General features: G+C 55.1%; 2 protein-coding genes across 10 annotated transcripts in view; one reads left to right on the top strand and one right to left on the bottom strand.

Moving 5' to 3' along the window:
- The window catches only part of EFCAB5 (EF-hand calcium binding domain 5), a 36,047-nt gene extending 33,401 nt beyond the window's left edge, over positions 1–2,646 (bottom strand). For 2 of the 4 annotated variants that reach the window (XM_053275377.1, XM_053275382.1), the window contains exons 1-2: positions 2,512–2,646; positions 483–637 (exon numbers count right to left, since the gene is read on the bottom strand). The gene's annotated coding sequence lies outside the window, so the exon portion shown is untranslated. Of the gene's footprint in view, positions 1–482; positions 638–2,087; positions 2,227–2,419 lie in introns of those variants that run through there. The other 2 variants (XM_053275378.1, XM_053275379.1) reach the window with 2 other exon arrangements.
- Positions 2,326–26,675, top strand: part of SSH2 (slingshot protein phosphatase 2) — a 70,528-nt gene continuing 46,178 nt past the window's right edge. For 2 of the 6 annotated variants that reach the window (XM_053275366.1, XM_053275365.1), the window contains exon 1: positions 25,595–26,333. In XM_053275366.1, coding sequence (XP_053131341.1) covers positions 25,729–26,333 — 605 coding nt within the window. In that variant the 5' untranslated portion in view covers positions 25,595–25,728. Of the gene's footprint in view, positions 2,543–24,295; positions 24,340–25,594; positions 26,334–26,675 lie in introns of those variants that run through there. The other 4 variants (XM_053275367.1, XM_053275372.1, XM_053275376.1 and 1 more) reach the window with 4 other exon arrangements.

Below are 26,675 nucleotides of genomic sequence, written 5' to 3'. Positions count from 1 at the left end.
CATGGCCACGCCACACATCAAGGGAGAAGCGGTGGGCCATAACAGTAGCCTCAGATTTCCCCCCCACCCCCCAAAAAGCCGCTGAAACTAGAGGATTTTTTAAAGCCGGGCATACTTTGGGCTAAGCCAGAATGTGCAGCCTCGATTCGGGGGGAAACAGAGTCCGGTCTGTACTGGTCCTCTTGATCTTCCACTGCCAGAGGCCCTCATCCAGACGGGTCTGTGGTGCATGGGGCACCTGGCATCTTTCTCCACGGCTTGAAATCACACCCCACCCCACCCCCGGGAAGTGGCTATTACCGCGAATGGAATACAACGTAACCTTCCCTGTGCAGTTTTGATCTAGACACTGCACATCCTCTGCAACGTTTTGAAGGGGCAGGGGGGAAGAGGCATTTCTTATTTTTAAGCCTGTCTCTTATTGATGATGGGCTTAACATCATGTGCATTTCTTGGTTTCTCCTCTCAGAATCTGATCTCACCAGAGGGTCTCCTCGGGGATTGTTTTTCTTTTTCGCTCGTTTGTTTTCTAAAGTTCAAGGTTTCCACTTGCTGAGAGCAGCTTCCGTGCCAGCTGCACTGGGTGGTGATATTGTTCCCACATCTGTCCACTGGGAGGCAGAGGAATTCGGGACTCCTGTAAATGCAAAAGGAGAGGAAGCTGAGCCAGGGAGGATTTTGCACCGGACTGTTTGGTGGTGGCTCTGGGGTGTAATATAAACTCGTAAGCTATCAGCAGCTATTAGAGGTGCTAGCTAAGTGGAACTCCCATGGTCAAAGGCAGTCTACCTTGGGATGCCAGTCGCTGGAGGGCAAACAACAGGAGACAGGCATCTGTCAAGGATGTGGGAGCAGTCTTCTGCAATGAACAGGGGGGCTGGAACAGAAGGCCACTTAGGTCCCTTCCAGCTCAAAAGCCTTTTCTTTTATAGATGCCATATTGCCCTTCTTAAAGGCTGCTTGGCTGTGGGACACAGAGTTCTGGGCTAGGCTGATCCATTTGCTGGGCCCACCTGGACCCAGGTTGGGGCCGTAGCTTAGTGGTGGAGCATCTGCTTTGCATGCCAATGGCCCCGAGTTCAATCCCTGGCAGCATCTCCAGGTAATGGAGAAGACTCAGAGAAGCTGCTGCCAGTCAGTGCAAACAGTACTGAGCGAGACTGATCATGTCTAGAAGACAACTGGTCTTGTGGTAGCAAGCATGCCTTGTCTCCTTAGCTAAGCAGGGTCTGCCCTGGTTGCATATGAATGGGAGACCTGATGTGTGAGCACTGGAAGATATACCTCTCAGGGGATGGAGCCGCTCTGGGAAGAGCATCTGAGGTTCAAGTTCCCTCCCTGGCAGCTGAGAGAGATGCCTGCCTGCAACCTTGGAGAAGCCGCTGCTTGCCGTTCCACCCCCAAGAGACTTTCCTCCTGCTGGACTACAAACCCAAATGCTGCGTGGACAGCTGAAAATTGCAGCTGGGGGCGATGGGAGTTGTAGTCCAACAGTGCTGAGAGCTCAGGCTGGCTACTCTTGTGATGGAGCAGGGGTTCCCAATAAATTGTAGTGTGGGATGATGGGAGTTGTAGTTCAGTAGCATCTGGTGCACCACAGGTTGGGAACCTCTGCAATAGAGTCTTTGTCAGGAAATTAATATAATAAAATAATAATAATAAGAAGAAGAAGAACATAAGTTGATTATTACAGTCCAAGACCATAGGAACATAGGAAGCTGCCATATATTGAATCATGTCCTTGGTCCCTCTAGCTCAGGATTGTCTACTCAGACTGGCAGCAGCTGAAGGCAGGAATCTCTCCCAGCTCTATCTTGGAGATGCTGCCAGGAAGGGAACTTGGAACCTTGATGCTTTTCCCAGAGCGGCCCCATTATCCCCTGAGGGGAATCTCTTGCAGTACTCATACATGGAGTCCCTCGTTCATCATATGCAACCAGGGCGGGCCCTCCCTGCTTAACCGAGGGGGCCAGTCATGCTTGCTACCACAAGACCAGCTCTCCTACCAGGGAGAAGGAGAAAGGAGAGTCACCACAAAGGAGCCCTCTCTGTCAGTCAACTCTTATATATATTTTTTAAAAACCCACATAATTAATAGAAGGATAAACTCAGGGCAGACTGAGGATGCGTCTGGCTCCACGTCAAGCAGGCGGGCGAGCGGGCGCGACGGGTTAAACCCTGCAGGAGCAGCATCGGGGCGGGGCGATGGGAGCGCGCGGGGCGGGGCCACCCGGTGACAGGTGGCGCATGCGCGCTGGCGCCTCATTGTGCCCGGCCGGCCCAGCCCTGCCGCGCCTCAGTCGGCGAGAGACCGTTGGTGGGTGAAGATCTGCCGCCGCCGAAGCCCTCCCTCACTCCCCCCCTCCCCGCAGCTCTCGCTGGCCGCCGACACCTCCCTTCCGATTCGCCCTCTCCGCACCCCCGCGCCATGGAGTGAAGGCTCCCGGCAGGCCGGCCGGGGAGGCCCCGCCGCGCCCCGATGGCTCTGGTGACGGTGCAGCGCTCGCCTACCCCCAGCGCCACCTCCAGCCCCTGCGCCTCGGTGAGTCTCTCTCTCTCGCGCGGCGTGAGGGGAAAGCGCGCGCGCCGCTGAGGGGGTCCGGCCGGCGCCGCTGCGCATGCGCGCGCTGCCGCCGCCGCCCGCGCGGCCCCTCTCCTCTACCACCCCCCCTCCTTCTCCTTTTTTCCTTTTTTCGCTCCTCTTTCCTCAGTGTTTTGTCCCCCTCCCCCTGCCGTCCTCCTGCTTTTTCCCAGGCCTGTCTGGACAGCTGCAGCCAGAAGCCCATTCATTCATTCATTTATTCATTCAGGGCTTCCTCTCTCTCCCTCTCCTCCCCCCGCCACATCACACCCAGGATGTAGCCCCACGGCCCCAAACTGTGTGCGTATTCTTCCTTTTAAGAGGACTGAGGCCTTTGCGGCCTTTTTTCCCCAACCCCCACCTCCAATTTCCTGTTTCTGTTTTTATTATTACCATTATTGCAAAGGTGTGTATCATAGCATCTTTTTATTATAGATGTGGTATGTCTGTTTGCCTGCAGGATACTGTGTTTGCCTGAATCATAGGCACATAGGAAGCTGCCATATACTGAGTCAGACCATTGGTCTATCTGGCTCAGGATTGTGTACCTAGGCTGGCAGCGGCTTCTCCAAGGTTGCAGGCAAGAATCTCTCTCAGCTCAATCTTGGAGATGCTGCCAGGGAGGAAACTTGGGACCTAGATGCTTTTTGCAGAGCGGCTCCATCCCTTAAGTAGTGTCTTGTATCTTACAGTGCTCACGCATCAAGTCTCCCTTTCATATGCAACTAGGGCAGACCCTTCTTAGCTAAGGGGGAAAGTCATACTTGCTACCACAAGGCCAGCTCGCCTCCCTGAAGACTAGGTTCTCCCCAACCCCTGCAAGTTCTTTGATTTTTAGAAATCGGGACTCTGTCTCAATTTCAGACATTTACCTCTTCCCTGGGGGTAAACGTGGATAAAACCTAGCTTTAATCTCTCTCTCTTTTTAAAGGGAGGCATCTTAAATTCAGAGTCATTCGCCTGTTTGGGTAAAGATGGTATATAGAAACGGTTTGCTAAGATACATTCCTGATTTCCTGGCCATGAATGGCGTGTCTGTAGATTTTTATCTTGCTGTCTCTGGGACAGCCGTCTCCTGATTCTGACAGGCATCTCTGGGTTTTCGCCCCTCCATTTTGGTCTCGTTAACCTGTTGTCTGCCTGAGGCTCTGGTATGGGGAAGGATGTACGTGTCATTAAGCGATTTAGCTCTGTGGCCATTGGTTTCGTAACGTGTCTGGAAAGGGGTTTCATTCACGTGCAGCCTTCCTTCTGTGAGATTTCTGTCACGAGCAGCTGTTGTTGGGGTCTGTCTCCCCCCCCCCCCCGCGCCCTGCTGCCTTCATTTCTCCGTTGCCCCATAACTACTCCTTTTTATTAAATCTTGCCGTTCTGATGTTGCTTCCTGCCCACACAAAACCGAACGGCTGGCAGAGCACTCTGGAAGGTTTTTGTTTGGGGTTGTGCAAAATGAACGGCTTGTCTTCTGAATGGCCTTGTATCCTGTGGTGGCTTTTTGATATTTTTTTTTAGTGTGTTTTGGGGTCAGCAACCGGTAGCCACGCAGGGCTGCTCCTGTAGAGATCATAAATTATCCCCTTTCCTAAACAAGGTCTGCCTTGGTTTGCGTTTGGCTGGGAGACTACATGTGAGCACTGTAAGGCGGGGTAGGCAGTGTGCAGCTCTCCAGATGCTGCTGAACTACAACTCCCATCATCCCCAGAGAGAAGAGCTGGTCTTGTGGTCGCAAGGATGACTTGTCCCCTATGCTAAGCAGGGTCCACCCTGGTTGCATTTGAATGGGAAACTAGAAGTGTGAGCACTGGAAGAGATTCCCCTCAGGGGATGGAGCTGTTCTGGGAAGAGCAGAAGGTTCCAAATTCCCTCCCTGGCAGCATCTCCAAGATCGGGCCGGGAGAGATTCCTGCCTGCAGCCTTGGAGAAGCCGTTGCCAGTCTGGGTAAACAATCCTGAGCTAGACAGACCAAGGGCCTGACTCAGTAGATGGCCGCTGCCTATGTTGCCAGCCACAATTTATCATAGCTGGGGGTCATGGTAGCTGTAGTTCAGCAACAGTTCCAGAAGCCAAAGTTGCCTCTCACTGCTGTAGGGGATGGGGCCGTAGCTCAGCGGGTGAGCACCTGCTTGGCATGCAGAAGGTCCCATCCCAGGTTCAATCCTTGGCAGCATCTCCAGGTAGGGCTGGGAAAGACCGCAGTGGAGAGCAGGCCCAGTGCCTGCCAGTGTAGGCCTGTTCAACATAAGGCCCAGGGGGCAGATCTAGCCCACAAGGACTTTTTTGTAGGCCCACAGGAAGGAATATCCTGCAGCCCAAGAATGTCTTGGTCTGCCCTACTGATGAGCTACAGTGGCTCTGTGCAGTTGGCTGCTTGAGACCAGACGTCCACCATGCTGGTCCCATCCCTGGGCCAGCCCCGAGCCCACTAATACCACTCCTCTTCTCTCCCCGCGCTCCCTCGACTCCTGCCCTCTGTCACTCACAGCTAGGCAATACTGTCCTGGGACTCCTTCTTCTTTTACACATTGGGGCCCCATCATTCAAGGCTCTCAAAGTGGCTTCCCAGGGACATGAAACAAAGCAGTGCACGGACATCACCATGAGCACGCTGGTCCTCCACTGGTCACACAGCGCAATGCCCATGCGAAGGACAGGTCTTCACTTGCTTTCTAAAAATCAGCCGCGAGTGAGCTTTCTTAAGAAGTGAGTTCCACCATGAGGGGCCACCACTGAGGAGGCCTTACTTGTCGTAGCCATCCCTCCCTCCAGAAAACGGCGGTGGAGGCTCTGTTTAAGCACACCGTCCAATGCCTCCTTAGTTTCCTCCCAGAGTCTTCCCTGAGAGGAGATGATTTTTATTAGCAGGGCCTCTTCGTTCCACTCCAGCTGTTCCACTATAAAGACTGATGTGCTCTTATTATCACTCCCTCCCAAATTGGTGCGCACGGGCATCGCACGTTGGCATCACACTGGGTGTGAGCTCTGACACGGAAGCATCTGGCTGGCCGGCAGCTATCCTGGGCTGAGTCTTGGAAATGCTCTAGAATTTGGTGTCTAAACCAAGGTGGGCCAAATACAGCTGCCAGGGCAGAGGGGTGTGTGTGTGTGTGTGTGTGTGTGTGTGTGTGTGTGTGTGTGTGTGAGAGAGAGAGAGAGAGAGAGAGAGAGAGAGAGAGGAAGCTGCCTTATATGAGTCAGACCCTTGGCCCATCTCGTTCAGCAGGCTCAGGGGCCTTTCCCGGTTGTTCTTGGAGATACTGCCGGGGATTGAACCCAGGAGAGATTCTGCACGCAAAGTGCATGCTCTACCACGGAGTCCATCCCCAAATAGGTTCATAGGACCATAGGAAGCTGCTGTATACTGAGTCAGGCCCTTGGTCCATCCAGCTCAGTATCGTCTCCCCAGACTGGCAGTGGCTCCTTCAAGGCTGCAGGCAGGAATCTCTCCCAGCCCTATCTTGGAGATGCTGCCAGGGAGGGAACTTGGAGCCTAGATGCTCTTCCCAGAGCATCCCAGCTTCAAGCAGATCTGGCTTAGATTTTTACTGCGGGCTGAAGTGGAACTAACAAGTTCCTCTACAGACAGTGATAGTAAAACCGAAGGTGCTCCTCAGTGAAAGACACTCGGTTGAAATAGATCGGGCGTGGGGTGTGTGTGGGGCCAGCGGGAGGTTCTCCAGCTGTTGTTGGACTACGGCGCCCATCACCCCCAGCTTCAATTTATTGTGGCCAGGGATGATGGGAAGAGTAGTCCAGCCACAGCCGAGGAGCCTCCAAAATGGCCACCCCAGAAATGATGGTGGCACCTCATGTGCTAAAATTCTGGCCGTAGTTTGGAACACCTTCCTTTGGGGCTTAAACCTTAAGGAAGGCAAATGCCTGCAATTCTGAACACTCTTTAAACGTTGACAAGGACACTCGTCAACTAATTACCACATACAGCTTTTGAATTTGTTTAATTGTGACATTTAGACCACATTAAATGTGCCCTGTTTATTTCTGAGTTTCCTAGCTGAGCATTTTGTGCAAATGTTTGTGGCTAGTCTGGGAAACTGTTTGAGAAGTCTACAGTATGTAAAATAAACACGGAGTACAGTTTGTTTTGGGTCTGTTTACGAAATATATGCCGAACAGGGTGTTTTAGTTTATATACAATTTCGGGCATCAGAGAACTTTCCGATTCAGAACAGGGCTGTTTTCCGTCTGTGGCTTAACGGTGCCGGTCTGTACCGCAGAGTACAGTACTTAAGAGTACAGGGTACAGTTCACTACCTGAAAGCCTGCCTTTCCCTGCCTGCTCTGTGGCCACTGCGGAGATGTCCCAATCTTGTGGCAGAGAATTCCACAAGCTGATGATGCATGGTGTGAAAAGTACTTCCCTTTGTTGGTCCTAAATTTCCTGGCAATCAATTTTATGGGAGGACCCCTGGTTCTAGTGTAATGTGAGAGGGAGAGGAATTGCTCTCTATCCACTTTCACCACACCATGCATGATTTTATAGACCTCGATCATGTCTCTCCGCCGTTGTCTTTTTTCTAAACTAAATAGCCCCAGGTGTTGTAGCCGTGCCTCATAAGAAAGGCCCCTGATCATCTTGGTTGCCCTCTTCTGCCCCTTTTCCAGTTCTACAATGTTCTCTCTCTCTCTCTCTCTCTCTCTATATATATATATATATATAAATACAGTTCTACAATGTTATTTATATTAAAATAATATGCCTTTCCCTCAATGCCCCCCGGAATTGTACAGTGAGTTCCTCTGGGATGGACAGACATCTTATTTTCATTTTGTGCGATAATCCCCCCCGAGCCCTGGAGGGAGAATGGATTGCAAATAATAAAACGGTCCAGCGGAAGCTCTTCGGCTGAAGAGGCCAAACTTGTGGCTTGCAGCTGTTGTCGTGTTGCTCTTCTCAGACTGCCAGAATTCCTTTTCGGGGACTCCTGAGAGTTGATGTGAAGGCAGCGCCACAGAGGGTGAGATGGGAAGTGAACCAGCAAGCACATCCTTTCTCCCTCCCTCTTATCTCTCTCTCTCACACACACACACGCACACACACACCTATAATACTTTTGAGGGAGAGCATCATGCTGGGGAAAGAGGATGGCCCTGGGTGGGATTCTGGGTTTCACCCTCGGTGGCCTCTATGTGAATTGCCTCCAGTAAGAGGCCGTCTTGCTTCCTGGAGGGCAGGGAAAGTGGCTGACCCAGAAAGAGAGGAGACGTCTGCTCCCTTCCTTGTTGCTGGCTCGGCTCCCCCCACCCCCCAAATTAGGAAGCTGAAAGCACGGAGTTCGAAATGCCACCATCTGCTTTCTTGCTGATTCCGGGAGAAGACGGCCTGAAGATGGCTGGTCTTTGCTTCCGTGGCTGGTGGCAGTGGGAGGTAGGGTTTTGCATTTGCTGGGACCCTGACTGCGCCCGGTCAAGGGCCTCCTCCCTTTGCATGGAGTAAAGTAAGTAAATGTGCCGTCAAGTTGATTTCGACTCCTGGGGCCCACAGAGCCCTGTGGTTGTCTTTGATAGAATGCAGGAGGGGTTGGCCATGGCCTCCTCCCGCGCAGTCTGAGATGATGCCTTTCAACATCTTCCTCTATCACCGCTGTCCGATATCGGTGTTTGCCATAGTCTGGGAAACACACTAGTGGGGATTCGAACCAGCAACCTCTGGCTTGCTAGTCAAGTCATTTCCCTGCTGTGCCACTGAAGATGACTCCTCCCTGCCCCCCCGCCCCCCGGCTGAGTTGGCCTCCTGAAGGTGCCTCGCCCAAAGGTCTTCCAAACCCTGGATGGGTCAGCATCTTCCTTGTGTTGCACCCACTCGCTGCAGTTGTGGGGAGAGCTGGTGTGAGACTTGCCCAGGTATTGGTGAGGTGTGGTAGCGCCCCATCCCTCCGAACGGGTAAGTCGAGCCAGTGGATGAGATTCGGACTGGGGAGGCCTGAGTCCTGGGAGTGGCTTGAGGTCAGCCGTTCCAAGGCCGGCTGTCTGGGGTCTGCCTGGAGTGGCGGACCACACCTTTCCCCGAACCAGGCACTGGGGTCTCTCTCTCGACTGCAGTAAGTCCAGTTGCCAGCGTGCACTCCCGGTTCTGCCTTAACACCTCAAGACTGTGCGCCCATACAGATGATGGCCGGTGTGGTGTAGTGATTAGAGTGCCGGACTAGGACCAGGGAGACCCGAGTTCAAATCCCCCTTCAGCCATGAGACTTGCTGGGTGACTCTGGGCCAGTCACTTCTCTCTCAGCCTAGCCTACTTCTCAGGGTTGTTGTAAAGAGGAATGTAGTAGAATGTAGTACACCTCTCTGGACTCCTTGGAGGAAGAGCGGGATATAAAATGTGAATAATAATACATGTAAATAGTAATAATGATCAGCCCCATCTGAAGTACCACACCAGGCGGGGTCCATTGGCCTTGGCACTTGCCTGTGTGATGCCCCTGTGTACCAAAGTTGCAGGGCCGACCCCTGTGTGTTTATATTGCAGACTTCTCCTTCACCTACGGGCTTCAGAAAAGGGTTACGGCAAGGAAGGATCCTTGTGCTTGGGTCCCCAGATGATGATGGGCTACAATTCCCATCATCCCCAGCTCTATTGGAGGAGAGCTGGCCTTGTGGTCCCAAGCATGAATGGTCCCCTTAGCTAAGCAGGATTCTGCCCTGGTTGCATAGGAATGGGAGACTAGAAGTGTGAGCACTGGAAGATAATTCCCTTAGGAGATAATGGGGCCGCTCTGGGAAGAGCAGCTAGGTTCCAAGTTCCCTCCCTGGCAGCATCTCCATGATGGGGCTGAGAGAGATTCTTGCCTGCAGCCTGGGAGAAGCCGCTGCCAGTCTGGGTAGACCATCCTGAGCGAGATGGACCAGTGGTCTGACTCAGTATATGGCAGCTCCCTATGTTCTAGGGCACTCGGGACTGGGGCTCAGACAGTCATCCCTGGGTCCGGAGGGTGGGTGGGCTGGTGCTCTTCTTCCCAGCCTTCTTTCCTTCCAGGGTGGCGCTTTTTGCTTGAGCCCAAGGTGAGTTCCTCCCGTGAGCCCGGCCGGCGCCCCCGCCTGCGGAGAGCGGCGACCGAAGTCCAGCCGTTCCTGGAGCGCCTCCCCTGCTTAAACCTCGCCCTGTCGCTGGCTAATTCCATTAAAGGCTGCGCAGTAAGCTGGCTTTGTAATGAGGCACCCTCAATCTTGGATTAAGCGTGGCCGTTGGCTGCCGCCGGACCTCGGCTCCTGCAGGGCGAAGAGGCTCCACCGCGTCCAGTGGCAGGCAGCTCCTTGCCGTTGGAGAAGAGTGGTCCCCCTTCAGCCCAGCAGAGCAGCCCCCCAGTGCTGGGGTCTCCCTTGGGTCTCTCGTTAGTCCGGTAGCCCCTTGTCTAATTTGTATTCCTTTTGCCAGGTCAGCTACATAAATGGCTCCACTCTTTCTCCCTTGCTGCCCCCTAACGCTGCACCTCCCTCCCAGAATGCTGCCGTGAACCCCCGGCCTAGTCCCCAGCCAGAATAAGAACCTAACAACAGCCCTGCTGGATCAGGCCCAAGAAGGCCCATCTCGTCCAGCATCCTGTTTCCCACAGTGGCCCACCAGATGCCTCTGGGGAGCCCACAGGCAAGAGGTGAGGGCCTGCCTTCTCTCTTGCTGTTGCTCCCCTGCAACTGGGTTTCAGAGGCATCCTGCCTCTGAGGCTGGAGGTGGCCTACAGCCACCAGACTAGTAGCCATTGATAGCCCTGCCCTCCATGAATTTGTCGAAGCCCCTTTTAAAGCCACGCAAGCTGGTGGCCATCACCACATCCCGTGGCAAGGAATTCCATAGATTAATTATGTGCTGTGTGAAGAAGGACTTCCTCTTGTTGGTCCTAAATTTCCTGACCTTCAGTTTCATGGGGTGACCCCCCGTTCTAGTGTTGAGTGTGAGAGAGAGAAATTTCTCTCTGTCCACTCTCTCCACTCCTTGCATAATTTTATACACCTCGATCGTGTCTCCCCTTAGTTGCCTCTTTTCCAGGATGAAACCCAGCTAGGTAGCCGCTGCGAGTACTTGCATTTTGTCTCCTGAAACGTGCCTCTCCCTTCCCACTCTTGAATCTAGATTGTAAGCTCTTTGGCGGCAGGGACCTATCTCCGTTTGGTTTACGGAGCATGTCAGAGTGCTCTTTGTGTTCCTTATTTGTTTAACTCACTTATACAGTGCCCATAACCGGGTCTCAAGATGGTTTAGAACCAATTAAGACTTAAAACCCATGGTTAAAAGAGATTGAAATTTAAAATTGGGTTTGAAATAAACTAACAAGCCTGATTGAACAGTTGTATCTTCAGCGCCCTTCGGAAGGGACATCAGAGATGGTGCCGCTTCTGCTTCAACAGAGACGGCACTTTCTTGTCCAAGTCCGGGGTTCTCGACGTTGGGAACTCAACTCCCATCATCCCCTGCCACCGTGGCATTTGTCCCTTGGGACAGTGGATGATGGGAGTTGTAGTCCATCCCCTGGAGGGGGAGCCCTTGGCTTAAGTAACTGCAGCCGCATGCCTTGTAGTGGCTACAGATTCAACACCATGTTTCAATAGTCCACGTCTCGTGCTGGTCCAGTTTGAATGAAAACGAAGCCGGAAACTTCAAAGGTTGGGGTTTTGGGTTTTTTTTTGTTTCTCCGAACTATGCAAGGAATTAAAACAAGCAACCACCACCACCAAAAATCATGCTTGGGTGTTGCCTTGCTTTGTTCTTACGGAGGTTTGCTTGTTTCGCACGGAGTTAAAACTGGCAAAGGATGTGGTCGTGAGGCGCGCAGTGAAACCGGACGTGTCCCGTCTGATTCTTGCCGTCTGTTCGCGGCTTTGGGCTGGCATTTGTGACTCCGCTCCTGCAGCTCTTGAGGACGCAGAGATGCTGCTCCGTGAATGCGCTTGCCAAAAGGGTGTGCGTGTGCATTCTTTACTCTCTCTCTCTTCAATTTCCTGCAGGGTGGAGTGTGTTTTGATTTGGGCCTCTGGCTGACACCGCGCACATGGCCTTGGCAACGGGGAGGCGTCGCTTTCTTTTCCCTTGCGCTGGTGCATCCGCCAGGCAGCGGAGGCTCTTGCGTGGGAGGCAGACGTGCCGTCCACACAATCGGTACTTAGGGGAAGTGGCGTACTTGGGTTCGGGGGCTGTGCACCCATCCTGCGTGAGTAGAAAACCAGGTCGGAGAGCGGGGAGTGTTAGTCTGCCAAGCAGCCGCTGAGTAGGAGGGCTTTTCCTCTGGCCTCGTTGAGGAGCCGGGGAGGGCGGAGCAGGTGGCCGTTTCCCCCTCTCCGACCTCGTTTGTGGCTCGCGCACATGATTGGTGGCGGATGAGAAGGCGCACCCTTCCCAAACTGGTGAGCCTGGGTCCCGCTGCATGTGGAGCAGATGCTCTCATACTGAGCATGCATTCAGGCCTCATCTCGACAGGCAGCTGCCTTCTACGGAGTCAGACCATCAGTTCCTCTAGCTCAATATTGTCTGCTCTGACTGGCAGCGGCTCTCCAGGGTTCCAGGCAGGAGTCTTTCCCAGCCCTCCCTGGAGATGCTGCCAGGGACTGAACCTGTGGCCACCTGCTTGCAAAGCAGATGCTTTACCACCAAACTAAGGTCCTTAGGAATATAGGAAGCTGCCTCCTACCGAGTCAAACCTTTGGTCCATCCAGCTCAGATTTGCCCACTCTGACTGGCAGCAGCTCAGGCAGGGGTCTCTCCCAGCCCTCCCTGGAGATGCTGCCAGGGACTGAACCTGGGACCGTCCTGCGTGCAAGGCAGGTGCCGTTCCACCAAGCTAAGGCCCCACAACAATTCCTTGCCGTAGAGGTCATCTGATTATAGACCTGAGAGGTTTCATGTCACTTCTGCTTGTGGTTGTCAACCGTGTTCTGATGCTGCATTTCTGGGTGCTTCCGCCCCCCGCTTGAATTCGGCACGGAGCTGTGTGGTGTGATGAGTTCAGGGCAGCGGCTTCGTCTAGCTGTGAATTAGGAAGCGGCTGGTGTGACTTCAGCTTCTGCCCGGAGCTCGTTCGATGGCCCTTAGACAGGTGCTCTCCGAGCCTCGGCTCCTTGCTTGCAATGCAGGAGAATGCATTTCCCTTGCCAGATCGTTGTAAGCATTCCCAGAAGATTGTCTGTGTCCCGTGTTGTGGCCACTTGGAAGCGGGGCTGCGGCGGCTGCTGCAAATCTCTGCACGCCTCTTTTCAGCTCAAGTCCTCAAAGCGGTTTACCGATTCTCTGCCACGGAGCTGCGGCACCAGCCCCTGAGTCGGTAAGCAGCTGCCGGGGACTCCGGTGGCCGATTGGCTTCTGCCCGTCGTTGTGAATGCGGACGTATTTCTGGGAGTGCGTGAAAGCGCCCTGCTTAGCGAGGGGCAAACCCTGCCTTGGGCTCCTTGCGCGCCACACTGTCTGAATTGTGTCTCACCACACAAGAACTTTGTCCGGCTGCCTGACAGCGTCACTGATAACGTGGCTCCAGGCCAGCTGGGAGCAGCAGACGACAAAAGCCCCCTGTGTCCGCTCTCTCCGAGGGAGGGCAGGCCGCGCTGTCGGAAAGGGGGGCTTCTAGAAGGGGGAGGCGTGGGGGGGTCTTCTGTCCCCCCCCCCCGCCGTGCTTCACATGCGCATGTGCGCCCTCGACACACATGCGCGTGCACAGCACTTCCGGTCCCGGAGACCATGGGGGGGGCAAGGAGGTCCGCTTCTGCCCTGCCGGACTATTTGTACTCAGAGCACCGGAGGGGGAGTGTGTGTATGTGTGGGGGGGTAAGTGCACCCTCCCCCATTCCTAAAGCCCCCCGCCCCCGCATTCAAACTGGTTCAAACCTGTTTGGCATTCTCAGAATAGAACAGCCACCCCTGCCCCACCGTCTGCTCCAAGGGAGCCGGTTCCAGGCACATCCCTACTTGCTGGTCCCAATAGAACAGGGCTGCTCGACTTCAGCCCTCCTGCCAATGTTGGCCTACAACTCACATAATCCCTGGATATTGAGCACTGTGGTTGGGGATGATGGGAGTTGTAGTCCCAAAACATCTGGGGAGGCCAAAGCTGAGCAATAGAAGCTGATGTTGGGAGCAGTGTTCCCTCTCACAGGGATGCCCAGATGATGTTGACCACAGCTCCCAGAATCCCCCAGCTGCCATGGCTTTTGTTTGGGGATTCTGGGCGTGGTAGCCCACAACATCTGGGGAACCCTGTGAGAGGGAACCCATCTCCCTCTGCCCGAGTGTCTCTGGTACTTCGTTTTAGAGTGGTCCATCTCACGCCATGATGGAAGAGTCTGTTGCCTGCCAGTCCTTTCTCTGCCTAATCCCCAAGGCCAGCTAGGCAGCGCTCCTCCCTGCAGGGCCTCGCGGTGGCAGGAGATGATGGGCATTGTAGTCTGACGGAGCCTGGCAGGGGGTGGTGGGAGTTGTAGTCCAGCGACACCGGGGGGGGGCAAATTTAGAAGCCTTGGACTGGTGGATACAGATGGCCGTCGGCCTGGACGTCCTGGATGCAAGGCCTTGGTGCCAGGCACCCCTAGAACACTGGCATTCAGAAGTAGTACCATGCATCGTTTTGGCTTTGGAGCATGTTGCCTCCTGAGCAACCCTGTGGACCGCAGCTTGTTGTGATTGTAAGTTTTGGTCCCTGACCGGGAACAATTTCACCCATGGCCTCTTTGCCCGGTCCATTTTGCACCTCTCTCTCTCATTCACTCACACACACACACACACACCCCTCTACCTAGCTTTGGAACAAGCCCGGAGATGGTCATGGGTCATATTCTCTCTCTCTCTCTCTCTTACACACACACACACACACACACACCCCGGCGGCCTGCTCCCATTCTCTGGCAGCTGGCTCTGGGAACACCCAGCACACAATCCAGAGAGCGAGTGTGTCTCCTGACCTACTTGGCTTGCTGCCATTCGTGGTCCTCGGCCTCTCCTGCTTTATTTTGAAACCCGTTTTGCATTTATTGGCAGAGGATTTTTTCTTTTGGTAGGGAGAGACTAGCACCAGGGCAGGGTTGATTGATTTAAATTATTATCATTTAAATGGCCGAGAAAACAGGGCGCTTCAGAGCAAGCGCTTCTCTCTGTATAATGTAGCGGCTTCCTGGATAGAAAGTGCCGGTAGCTGGAGCCATTAACAACGCATGCCATGTTCTTGGGCTGGCAGGCCGTGAGCCAAAGTGCTGATTGATTAATTAATACTTGACTACGATACGACGGCGGCTACTGTGGTGGATATTTATATGCCGCTTTTCAATAAAACAAATAAAAGAGTGTTACACTGATTTACTGGTAAGAGACAGCGAGTTTCATAACAGCTGAACTGCACCACGACAGATACGCAAGGAAAAGCACGTTAGCACAAATATATTCAACGGGCACACAGAGGGAGAGGAGGCGACAGGGAGAAAAATGAATATAAGATCAAAAGAATAGGATGCGTCTCCAAACTTATAACATCCATGAATAAAAACAGTTTTGCATACTTATTTTGCAAACTTATTATCCACAAATAAAGTACAATCTTATCATCAGAGTTGTCTAATCTGACCAACTATCCTTTTTAAGCAAAGTCCAAAGGAAAAGGTATGATAACGGGAAAGTGACAATTCTGTCAGTTATGAGCTCAGCCTTTAAAGCTGTTCTCGACATGAAGGCATGCACATAAAACAAAGACTTTAGCTAACCTCCAGGGTTAGGGTGTGAATTCTGAGGTGTGAATTCTCATTCTATCATCGCAAATGAGATTTTTTTCAATTAAACAACTCTCATGACCCCACTTTCACTTTTTCACACTTTCCTTTACTATGCTGTCACAACTACCTTGTGAGGTAGGCTAGCCAGACTCTCTCTCTCTCTCTCTCTCTCTCTCTCTCTCTCTCTCTCTGGCCGGCCCAAGCTTACCCAGTGAGCTGCATGACTAAGTGGGTCTTCAAACTCTGGTTTCCCAGTCCTAGACCACGCTGACTTTACGTAGAGACTCTTCATGTAGAGAGCTGGTTTTGAGGTCTCAAACAAGACTTGTCCCCTTAGCTAAGCAGGGTCTGCCCTGGTTGCATATGGATGGGAGATGTGATGTGTGATCCCTGCAAGAGATTCCCCTCGGGGGATAATGGGGCCACTCTGGGAAGAGCATCTAGGTTCCTACTTGCCCTCCCTGGCAGCATCTCCAACGAGATAGGGCTGAGAGAGATTCCTGCCTGCAACCTTGGAGAAGCCGCTGCCAGTCTGCAAAGACAATCCTGAGCTCACTGGACCAAGGGCCTGACTCCGTAGATGGCCGCTTCCTCTGTTCCTACCCATCTTTGCACGGCTTCCCTTGCCCAGCCAGCGAAGCCCGCTGGAATCGAAAGCGGTGCCTGGCTGGTGTCTCTGGGGGTGCGTGGGAGTCCTGCGGAGGGCTTTAACGGGATTAACCGCAAGGGGAGAGGGGAAGCCCGTCAGGATTAAGAGGCCAGAGGCAGCCTGTGGCGCCCAGTTAAAGGCTTGGCGGCAGAGACACCAATCTCCGTTGTTGGGGTTTAAAAAGCAGGATTCATGCACCCTTCTGCTCCGGATGGTGCTGTGGACCTGTTTGGGCTTGCACAGTGCAGCCAATTTGGTGGTGGTGTGCATGCATGGATTTTTATTTTTATTTTTTCATTTTTTAAAAAGCGCGACATCACAAGACATATAAGCTGGTGGGTAATTTTCTGCCATGGGATCTGATACCGGCTTTTAATGGCTTGGCATGTTCCTGGAGGGGGATAGGCCTTTTAGGAACCTCCAAGTGCCTAGGCAGCCTACCTTTGAGTATCAGATATTGGGGCTGAGCAGGGAGGCCGTCCCTTTTGTGACCTGTTTGGCATGGATAGAAGCTTCTCTCCCGCCCCGCCAGGGCTATTAACTGCTCCAGGGGTGCAAGGGGGGAAGGTTAAAGATGCCCCCCCATGATGAGCCTCACCCCTGTTGTTTTGGGCCCCTGCCCACAGCTGCTTTTTGGCAGAAGCGAAAACAGGCATGCAAAGCAATGTCGAGGTTCTCAGCCTCCGTCCCCCAGACCCGGCTGGACTACAACTCCCATCATCCCCAGCCACAATGGCCTCCGAGCTACCCGTGGCCTTCAGCCGTTGTGGCTGGGACGATGGGAGCGGTAGTCCAGCAGTGCTGGGGGAGCCCACCAGTGTCCCCTCTCACAGGGAGGCCCAGATGTTGTGGACTGCAACTCCCAGAATCCCCAAGCAACAGCTGGGGATTCTGGGAGTTGTAGTCAGCAACATCTGGGCCTCCCTGTGAGAGGGAAGTTGGAGAGCCCCTGTCCCTCATGCCAGAGTGGAGGCTTAGCCTGCTTCTCCGTGGTCTCTGCCGGTGGGCTTATGACCTCGAAGGGACACCAGCCCCAACAGAAGTGGAGGGCCTGATGGCCCGCCTGAAGCAGAAAGGCGCTCTCAAGCCGAGGAGGAGGCTCGCGGAAAGCGGGGAGCTTTAAAAACGGAAGCGCCAAGTCCTTGTCGAAAGGCCGCCCCCACCCCCTGCGGGGGAGGACGTTGGCCGGGCCGAGGCTCCTGGGCAGCTGCTGGGTGATCTAACGGGAACATCTGCTTCCAGTGGGCCTCATCCTGCCCCCTGCCTGCCTGCCTGCCAACGTCCCTTTTCATCCCTGCTGGCGCACCAATGTCGTCAAAGGCGATTTCCCGCCGCTGCAGAGAATCCAAATCCCATGTAGATTACGGGGTTGGGGAGACGGCAGAGAGCCGTGACTCAGGAGGCCCCAGCTCTGTCCACTTTCCTTCTCCCGATGCCTGCAGAGATGCAAAGGGCTGTGATTTACATCCCTCTCTGACTCGTGGACTCGGAGCAACTTGCAGCGGTTTTTCTAAACGTGAACCCACCTGGCCTCAAGGGGCTCGCAAATCTCAAAAAATAATGGTTTGGAGGGTAAGAGAGGCCAAATGAAATCAGAACGGCATTGTAAACGCCCGGGCCATTATGGAGAAGCATGAAAAGGAGCTCTGTGCAAACGGCGGTGATGCTGTCTCTAGACACCGCTAACTGAGCCAAGAGGCGCCTTTTTCAAGTGGCGGTTCTCTTGATTGAGCAGGGGGAGAGCAACTGGCCCTCTCCGTCCCCAGCACTGCAACCCTCCAGTGGCTGTGGCCGGGGTTCTGTCTTAGGTTTCTTTCTTTCTTTTAGATGGTGAGCCCTTTGGGGACAGGGAGCCACTTTATTGATTTATTTCTATGTAAACCACTTTGGGGACTTGGGTTGAAAAGCAGTTTATAAATATTCGCCGTAGTCCAGCTTGTGGCACGTTGGTGAGATCCATTCCTTGAGAAAGAGGCAAATGGCCACACTCTCCTTGTGCTGCCCCATCTAATTAAAAAACAAAACAAAAACCAGCAACAGATGAAGCTGCTTTCTGTTGAGTCAGACCCTTGGTCTGTCTAGCTTGGTACTGTCTACTCCGACTGGCAGCAGCTCTCCAGAGTTACAGGCACGGGCCTTTCCCAGCCCTACCTGGGGATGCTGCCCAGGAATGAACCTGTTGTGGGGTGGGGGCCCTCTGCGTGTGATTAGATGCACTACCACATCAATGGCGCCATCCCCATCTGCACAGCTATGGAAGGGACCACTCTCCCGGTTCGCCGTTTCCTTGCCCAGTGTGAAAAGGCCTCCTTGTTAACGCCGGAAGTCTCTTCCGGGGGCTCGATCTGGCGTCCTCGGAGTCGGTGTTTCCAACGGTGTCATTAAAGGCAGTAAATTGTTACCTAGTCGTGCTGGATTAACAAAGAGAGGCAGGTAACTAAGCAACGGCAGTCCACCGAATCGCCTCCACCAAGAAGAGTCTGATGTGTTTGGAGAGGAGGGAGGATCTGGGGAGGCTGACCTTTCGAGGGATCCGGGCGCCTGGAGGGAAGCAGCCGGTGGCTCGGCCTGGCCCGGCCCAGGGGAACCACTGAGCCGGGCAGCCTGTTTTCTTGGCGATGCTGGAGGGTTTGCATCCTGGAGGTTCTTCTTTGCCATGTGGCTTTTGGAGGTCTGAAACGCCCACATGCGCCCACCTTGGTTTTCATAATTGCAGGGGGAGTCATTAAAAGCACCCCACATAGTTGCTGTGTTAGGAAAGGACAGCGCCCTCGTAAGGACCGGCGTCTCGTCTCCATCACGATTCGGCAGTGGCTGGAGCTGTGTGTCGTTGACCCAAATACGCTAATTTCCGAGGCTGCCGAATCGCCGCAGAGCACAGTTTTGCGGAAGGAGGGGGGGTCTCTCTTGCACCGGAGATCTGTGTGCGCTCGCTCGTGCTGCCAGCTGTCGCCTGTTTTTAAGACACTCGTGAGCCGTATCGGGGACTGGCAAAGCGTGTTCTGGGTCAGAGGTTGGCAACATGATGACAAAAAGCCAGAGCCGAGTAACAAACCCCTGAAGCAGGGGTGGCCAAGCAGGCTCTCTCCTGCTGTGTGTTTTGCGGAGGGGCCCCAGGGTTGTGCCTGGAAGCTGTCCCCACTTTGTGTCAGTATGCCCTCTGTACATGCCCCTTGTTGCTGTGTGGACCAGGTTCCATGGAAGAAGCCTCCACAAACGCATCCCACTGATTGAAAACAGCCGGCTGTCGCGTCGCTCCGAAGACCCCTGGGTGAACTTTCCGCCGTTTTGGCTCCCTGTCCGTGGCCCCGCTGGGAACTCTGTGCATGGTTCGCTCCCTTGGCTGCCCTTTTGCAGCCTCTGTGGTTTGTGGATGGATTGTTGTTGATTCGGGTCTTGCTGAGTCGAGAGGAGGGTCTCTCCTTCCTGTCACCTGACCGTTTGCCAGAAACCCGAGTTTCGTAACTCGGCTCGGTCCAAAGTATCTTCTTTTTGAAAAAGGCTCAACCATGATTATCGTTTGCAGATCCTTTCTCAACCCACCCTTATTTTCTTTGGGTGCCGTCTGGTGTTGTTTCTGGCACTGGCAAGCGCAGAGGGTGTGGGTCCGATACGAGCACAGTTTTTTGAAGACTCTCGCTCCAGCTTGGAATGGTAGCCTTGGACAGGATCCGTCCATAATCCGTTCTTGCTCCTTCCCAGGAGAACTTGGGTGGGGGTTCTTTCTAGCCTTCTCGCACACAGGTTGTCATGGAGTTCAGCTGTCATAGGAACATAGGAAGCTGCCTTATACTGAGTCAGACCTTTGGCCCATCTAGCTCAGGGTTGTCGGCTCTGGCTGGCAGCGGCCCTTCAGGGCTTGAGGCCAGCGTTTTGGCCAGCCCTTCCTGGAGATGCTGCCAGGGGACGGACCGGGAATCTTCTGCACATAAGCAGATGCTCTGGCACTGAGATACGGCCCCATCCCCTAAGGGGAATATCTTACAATGCTCACATGCACTGTATTTACCCGAAATTCAGAAGGTGACTCTGAATTTAAGACTAATCTGTATTTTTATGGGGGTAAATAGAGGACTCTGAATTTAAGGCACCCCCCCACCCCATTTCTGTCATCAAAGTACCTGGGGGGGGGACCTAGCCTTGGATTCAGCTAAATACGGTAGTCGCCAGTCCCCTCTAAGGTGTGTGCGCGCTCACACGGTTTTTCATGTCTGCTCAGTTAATTTTCGATCCCATTCAGGTTGAATCAGGAGGGCCCCACTCTGCATGCAGGTGCTCACACCAGTGTTCCCTCTAAGAGGGATTCCCGGATGTTGTTGACCACAACTCCCAGCATCCCCAGTTGCAATGGCTCTTGCTTGAGGCTTCTGGGAATTGTAGTCAACCAAATCTCGGAATTCCTCTTAGAGAGAACCCTGGGTCCCACGCTGCCTTGATAACTGCCACGGCGAACGGAATTCATTCCGCGCACAGATGAAAAGAAATCAGAGAGGATCCTGGCAGTTGCCCGTCCAAATGTAAACCAAGGCATAGCCTGCTTAGCACAATGGACCACCCATGCTCACTACGGTGAGGCCAGCAAGACCTGCGTCTGCACCTTTTGGGAGGTGCTCCCTCTTCGCTCATTCACTGGTAGCAACGCCTGACTGTTTGCTCTGTCCATGCCTCTTTTTTCCTTTTCTTTCCTTTTAACTGAGGGCAGCAGCTCTTTCAACCCAGACCCTCCGAACTGAATCGGGGGTGCGGGGAAAGAGTGGGGAATCGCATCCCCACGCACAGCTAGCTACCTCGCCACACCTCCTTGGTCACTAAAGCTAAACCCAAACCAGAGAGACATTGAAGTGCTTAGCCAGCTGAACAGCCAGCCAGAGAAGTGACCCGTGCCTCTGCTTTGTCTCTGCTCCCCTCTTGTGGCCTAATGTGGAATTGCAGGCCGAGGCTCGGTCCTCAGAGAGTTCTCCGAGCGTTGCGTCTGCCCCACAGGCCAACGGCTAGCATTGCTCAGGGCACCCAAGAGAGGTGGTGTTGCACGTCTGTCGTTCACTAGCAAGGTTCCCCACTGCCTCGGTGGAGCGTGCAGGGTGACACTCTCAGGATGTCAGTTTCCAAGGAGCCGAACTCTGGCCTCTGGGCGGGAAGCAGTCTGCTGTGCTTGCTGACCCCTTCCGTGGCCGGTGGTGGGCGCAGGCGCCCTGTCCAGCTCCCCCTCTTTTGCTTGGTTTCGCTTCCCTCCTGTCCCAGTCGCCTGTTTCTGTGGCTGGGGGCTGTTGCAAAGTTCTGCCGACACACCTGGCCTCGGGCTGCCTGCCCGTTCCAAACGGAAAGGACGTGATCCGCATAGCTGGGCTTACTGAGTGGGGCAGCCCAGCCCCAAGGGCCTCTGGTCGTCCAGAGTTGGGGCCAGGCTGCACACACCGTGCTCCGCCGCCAGGCCTGATTTTTCCGCCCGCATGGCTTCTCCCCAAAGCCTGATGCCTTGGAGTCGAGGATGATAAACTGGCAACGATAGGGGATGCATTAAAAATAGTTCTCCCCTTCCTTTGTAAAACTGGGGCAGCTTCAGATTAACAAATAAACGACCGTGCAAAGAAGCCAGAAAGTCGGATCGGGGAAGCTGGGGCCTTGGGCGGAAAAGCCAGGGAGTGTCTCCTCCACGGGGAGGCCCTTCCCTCAGGGGCAATGCCAAGGGTAACGGAATTGGGCACGGCACCGCTTTTCCATTACTATAGTCATAAGCAGATTTTGAAGTGGCTATTATAATACCCCTGCTAACTGGGCAAAGAGGCACCTGGTTAACGTGGTGATTCTCTTTCTTGAGCAGGGGGAGAGTAGCAGGCCCTCTCCACCCCCAGCACACTACCTCCGGTGACTGTGGCTGGTGTCTCACTTATGTTCCTTTTTAGATTGTGAGCCCTTTGGGGACAGGGAGACATCTTATTTATTTATTATTTCTCGGTGTAAACCGCCCCGAGCCATTTTTGGAAGGGCAGTATAGAAATCGAATTATTCTTAATAATAATAAATAATAAAATAATATACACAGTATATACGCCCACGGGCAAGAGAATATCTCCTGCAAGGAGCCCATATTTTTGCAAAGCCTTTAACTGTTATACATAGGGCAAAATGCGCCAGTAACGGAATCGGCGTCCGGAAATTCCAGACATTGCCCCCTCCTGGAAAAATAGAGAAGACCACTGGTTTAAGGGAGGTGGGCTAGAGGAAACTGAGGCAGGAGGAGAAAGGTGGGTGCATGCGATCAAAGGAGTGCCCCGGGCTTGAAAGAGACGGGCGGCCAGGGGCGTGAGCAGGTGCCTCTGCTGGGAGGCCTGATAGAGGTGAAACAGCCTCACCTCTTTGGCATCCGATGCGGCCCAGAATGCACTGGGCTGGCAGGACATCCCGACACCTCGTTTGGGGGCTTGGCAGCCTGTCGGGGGAAAGACGCGTGCCCTGCCAAGCGAGTCCGAGCAACTGTCCTGCTTTCCTCGCAAACTTGGAACGGCCGGCCTCTGGGATGATGTGCTGGCTGCGTTTGGCTTTTGAGCCGGGGGAAAGCGACGCGCCTGGCTGTGCCTCGGCCTTCTGGGGCCGTGGGGGAAACGGCCTGCCCTTTAAGCCTGGGGCTCCTGGATGATGTTGACTGCAGCGCTCAGCTTCCCCAGCCATTCACAAGTAGCATTGCACGTGCTCTGTTCACACATAGTTCCCATCCCTGCAAGGCTCCTCTGTGGAGGAGGACTGGGTGCTTTCTCAGCCAGAGGACGCGGCCTGCTTTCTCAGTGCTGGCTTCCTGTGAACTCCTGCCCTGTCTCCTCCGAGAGGGTTCCTTGCCAGCTTTGGCGTCCCCGTCGCTTTGATCCCCTCCCAGAAGCGCTGCTTGGCTCCTGCCCAAACGGCAGGCGTGGATCTTGCTTTCTGCTGCTTTGCAGATAAAGCCTGTGCTTTTCCTCCCGCTCTCCCTCCTGCTTTGCTTCTATTTAAGCACACGCTACAGCCAAATTCCTTTTAATTCCAGTACCGAATTAATTCCACCCGAGTGCAGACAAGATTCCAGATCCCATCCAGACGCTTTTTCTCATGCACTGACGGTGCTTCCGTGTGTCGGCTTCCAGCCTGGCCAGGTTTCATCTGGCGGCTGAAGATGATATTGGTATTGTTTCCTCGCTACCGGCCCGTGCACGTTCCCCAGCGGGTACCCAGGCGCCCTCCCGGATCCCCCTTCCAGTGGCTGCCAGACGCCGATCCCATCAGTTGTGTGTGAGTGAGTGCCACGCAAGAGAGCTTTGTCTGCCCAGAGAAGTAAGCCCAGAGGCAGCGATGGATGTGTTGGCGGGGAGACACGTTGAGAAATCTCAGGTGGCACCTTCCAAGCGAGAAGACATTGGCGAAGCCCAAACCTCTTCATCGGACTGCACGGGATGCTCTCTTGGGGGCCAACTCGGCCAGGAGTGGGTGGAGAGCTGGTCTGGTGGGAGCGAGCTGGAACGGCCCCCTTTGCTAAGCAGGGTCTGCTCGGGGTTCCATTTGAGTGTGTGCACTGTAAGATCTTCCTCTTAGGGGATGGGGCCATAGCGCCGTGAAAGAGCACCTGCCTGCTTGCAAGCAGAAGGTTCCCAGTTCCCTCCCTGGCAGCAGCATCTCCAAGAGAGGGCCGAGAGAGACTTCCGCCTGCAACCCTGGAGAAGCCGCTGCTAGTCTGCAGACCAGTGCTTCCCACCGAGGGGCCTCCAGAGGTTGCTGAACGACAGCTCCCACAGCCCCGGCTCCCAGTGACTGTGGCAGGGGGGGTGATGCGGGTTGTAGTTCAGCAACCTCTGGAGGTCCGCAGGTGGGGAAGCACTGGTATAGACCGGGGATTCTCAATGATGTGATTGGACTTCAACTCCCATCATCCCCAGTTCCAGTGGCCTTTGGTTGGGGATGATGGGAGTTGAAGTCCAACAGCCTCTGGGGACCCAAGGTTAAGAACCCCTGGTATAGGCAGTACTAAGCAACGTGGTCTGGCCAGTATTCTCTCTATTTCCCCCCCCCCTCATCTGTGTGCGGAATGAGTTTTGTTCCGGGTGGCTGGATCAAGGCATTGTGTGTGCAAAGCAACAAACAATGGATATGTATACGCCGCTTTCCCACCAAAGTTTCCCAAAGTGGCTTATGCAGAGAAAGCAACAATAAAGTAATCAAGAGGACAATCATCAAGCAGGCCTGCCTTAGAGGGAACTCTGGGACTGACTGGGTCGAAGCCAGCTCCCTCTGTTCCTGTGAGGCCGAGGGGGACGGCTGCCTCAGGTGGCCAGTCTTGGGGGAAGGCAACTCAGCTTTGCCGTCTGTTTCGTGCGCTCACCTCTTCTCTCTTCTCTTGTGCGTGCAGGAGGCGGACAGCGGGGAAGACGACGGCCGGTTCCAGCCCAGGAGGTAAGTGTTGCCTGCCCCGATGCATGTGTGTCTTGGTGTCTGTACTCGGAAGACCCGGGGCCCGGGCACCCAGCCCCCACCACTTTGGTCATTAAACTCAATCATGCCCCCCCCACCCGAGAATGAGTATGTCTCTTAATTCAAAACATTGTTCATGTCACCATACAGCACCTCCTGAAGGCGGAAGCAGCAGAGAGCTGACTGGGGGCAGGCCGCCTTGGCTCTCTCCAGCTCTTGCTGAACTACAACTCCCAGCATCCCCGGCTGCAGTCAATTCTGGCTGGGGGCGATGGGCCTTGTAGTTGAGCGACAGCTGGAAAGAGTGGGAAATCCCCCCTGTGCAGGCACCGCCACTGCTGTGTTTCTCTTCTGGAAGAGGCCGTGGAGGAGGGAGGGGGCTGGGGAGATTCGGGGCTCTGAGCCATTCGCTGGGGGGGGGGGACCCTGCCCCAGTGGCCACTCGCAGATGGCGCCCCTGCTCCCACGCCCCTGTCCCAGGCATTCAGGACGAGCCCTTCACGGATGTGCCGACCTCTGCCCCGAGACTTCCTCTTTCGAGGCCGGCGGGGTGGGGGTGGGCACAGCTGGGGAGAGGGACTGGAGCAAAAAGCGGCTTTGGGGGGGGGGGTGGAGTTGAGCCCTGGGTTTGTAAATCCGAATGGAACGGTCCGTTCACCCCTTGCACCGACGGGTGGACAGCCCAGCTGGGGGTTGCCTTTGCTTGGTTTACCTGCCCAGCCAATCAATAACGGTGGGACATTTTTATTAGCCACTTTGCATACGCATCAAGGAAGTGGTCAAAAACCAGTTGGACTGTTCAGTAGCGTCTGGAAGATTGCCTTTCCCGAAAAGCTAAGCCATCAAACCCAGTTGGCTAGAGGAGTAACAAAACAGGACAAGTTTTTGGAAACATTCATTAAAGACGTCCATAAGGGATGGTCAGTTTGTCCCCCTCCATCCACTCAAGTCCAGTTTTGGAATGATGTCCGTTCTTGAGTTGTGTTTCCAATAATTATCTCCGATCCAGTTTTACGTGCATGCTCAGCAACCGACACTTTCTTCTTAACACGGGACTTGCTTGTATAGCCTCAACCAACTCTTAATCTCTGGCTGGTATTCGAGTTTGGACGGTTTGCCCTTTCCCATGGCCGCACGGTTTTTACCCACGCGTCGTATTTGTGGGGGGGTTAGGGGGAAATGTCAACAAGCGAGAGTCTGAGTTACGAGAGAGAAAAAGCAACAACCCCCCCCCCCGCCGCCGCCCGTTGGACTCATCCAAGCAGCACAAGTCTCAGGCCCCAAGCCAGCCCCCACGCGGTGCGGCACCATCGTCTGCTGCGGGGAGGAGGAAGAAGAACGCCAGGCTGGCGAGAGCAGCGAGCCCGAGGGATGGCGCTGGAGCCTCTGCGCATGGACAGAGCGCAGCCCGGGCAGGGTCCGTCCGGCGGCGGCGCCGCGGCAGCAGCAACAGGGCCGGGCCCGCGCGCTGCTGGGGGGCGCCTCTTGGTTGGAGGCTGGGCCGGCGAGAGGGCGGGCGCGGGCTGGGCCCCGCCTTGGGCTGCCGCGCCGCGTCCCCTCCTCGCGGGGCCGGCGGCAGCTCTCCAAAGAGGCGCCGGGGCCGGCTCCTGCGCACTGCTCACACCGCCGCCGGGAGGGCGCTGCGGGGCCGCCACCAGTGGCAGGCAGCGCGGACCCAGCAGCAGCAGCAGCAGCAGCAGCAGCCTCGCCGGCCGGCCGGCCGGCCTCTCCCTGCCCGCTCCCGTGCGCCCTGCTGGCCGGCGGCGGCGGCGTCTCCCGGCTGCCCGATGGCCACGCGGCGCGCTCTCCGGCGGCCCGGCGCGGGCGGCCCTTCGTGACCCGGCGTGGGCTGCTGCTGCTCCTCCGCGGGGGCTGGCTGGCTGGCTGCCCCGCGGCGGCGGCCGCTCGCCGGCCCCCAAGATGATCCCCTATTTCTCCGACGACGCCGTCATCTCGCAGAACGCCATCAACCAGCTGTGAGTAGCCGCCGCCGCCGCCGCCTCCCTCGCCCCTTCCCGCAGCAGCTCGGAAAGTTGTGGCCGCCTCCCGTCCTCCGTATTCTCCTTCCGGAGGCTTCCCCAGCAGATCCGCGCCCGCGGCGGGGACAAAGGGAGGAGTCGCCGCCGCCGCCGCCGCGGCTGCCGGCAGGAAGGGGCTTGCTTTCCCCGGCGAAGCAGAGACCCCAGCGGGGAGGAAAGGGGAGCCCGAGGGCTCCTCCTCCTCCCGCGGACATCTGCCCGCTCGCTCCGGGGCTGCACACGACTCCGACCCTCCTGCAGCGGCGGACTGCAACTCCCATCATCCCTGACTGCTGGCCG

Source organism: Hemicordylus capensis, chromosome 12 (assembly GCF_027244095.1).
Source record: "Hemicordylus capensis ecotype Gifberg chromosome 12, rHemCap1.1.pri, whole genome shotgun sequence".
Lineage (NCBI taxonomy): Eukaryota > Metazoa > Chordata > Lepidosauria > Squamata > Cordylidae > Hemicordylus > Hemicordylus capensis.
The sequence above is the reverse complement of the archived record's forward strand: the minus strand, read 5'-3'. Positions and strand labels throughout refer to the sequence as shown.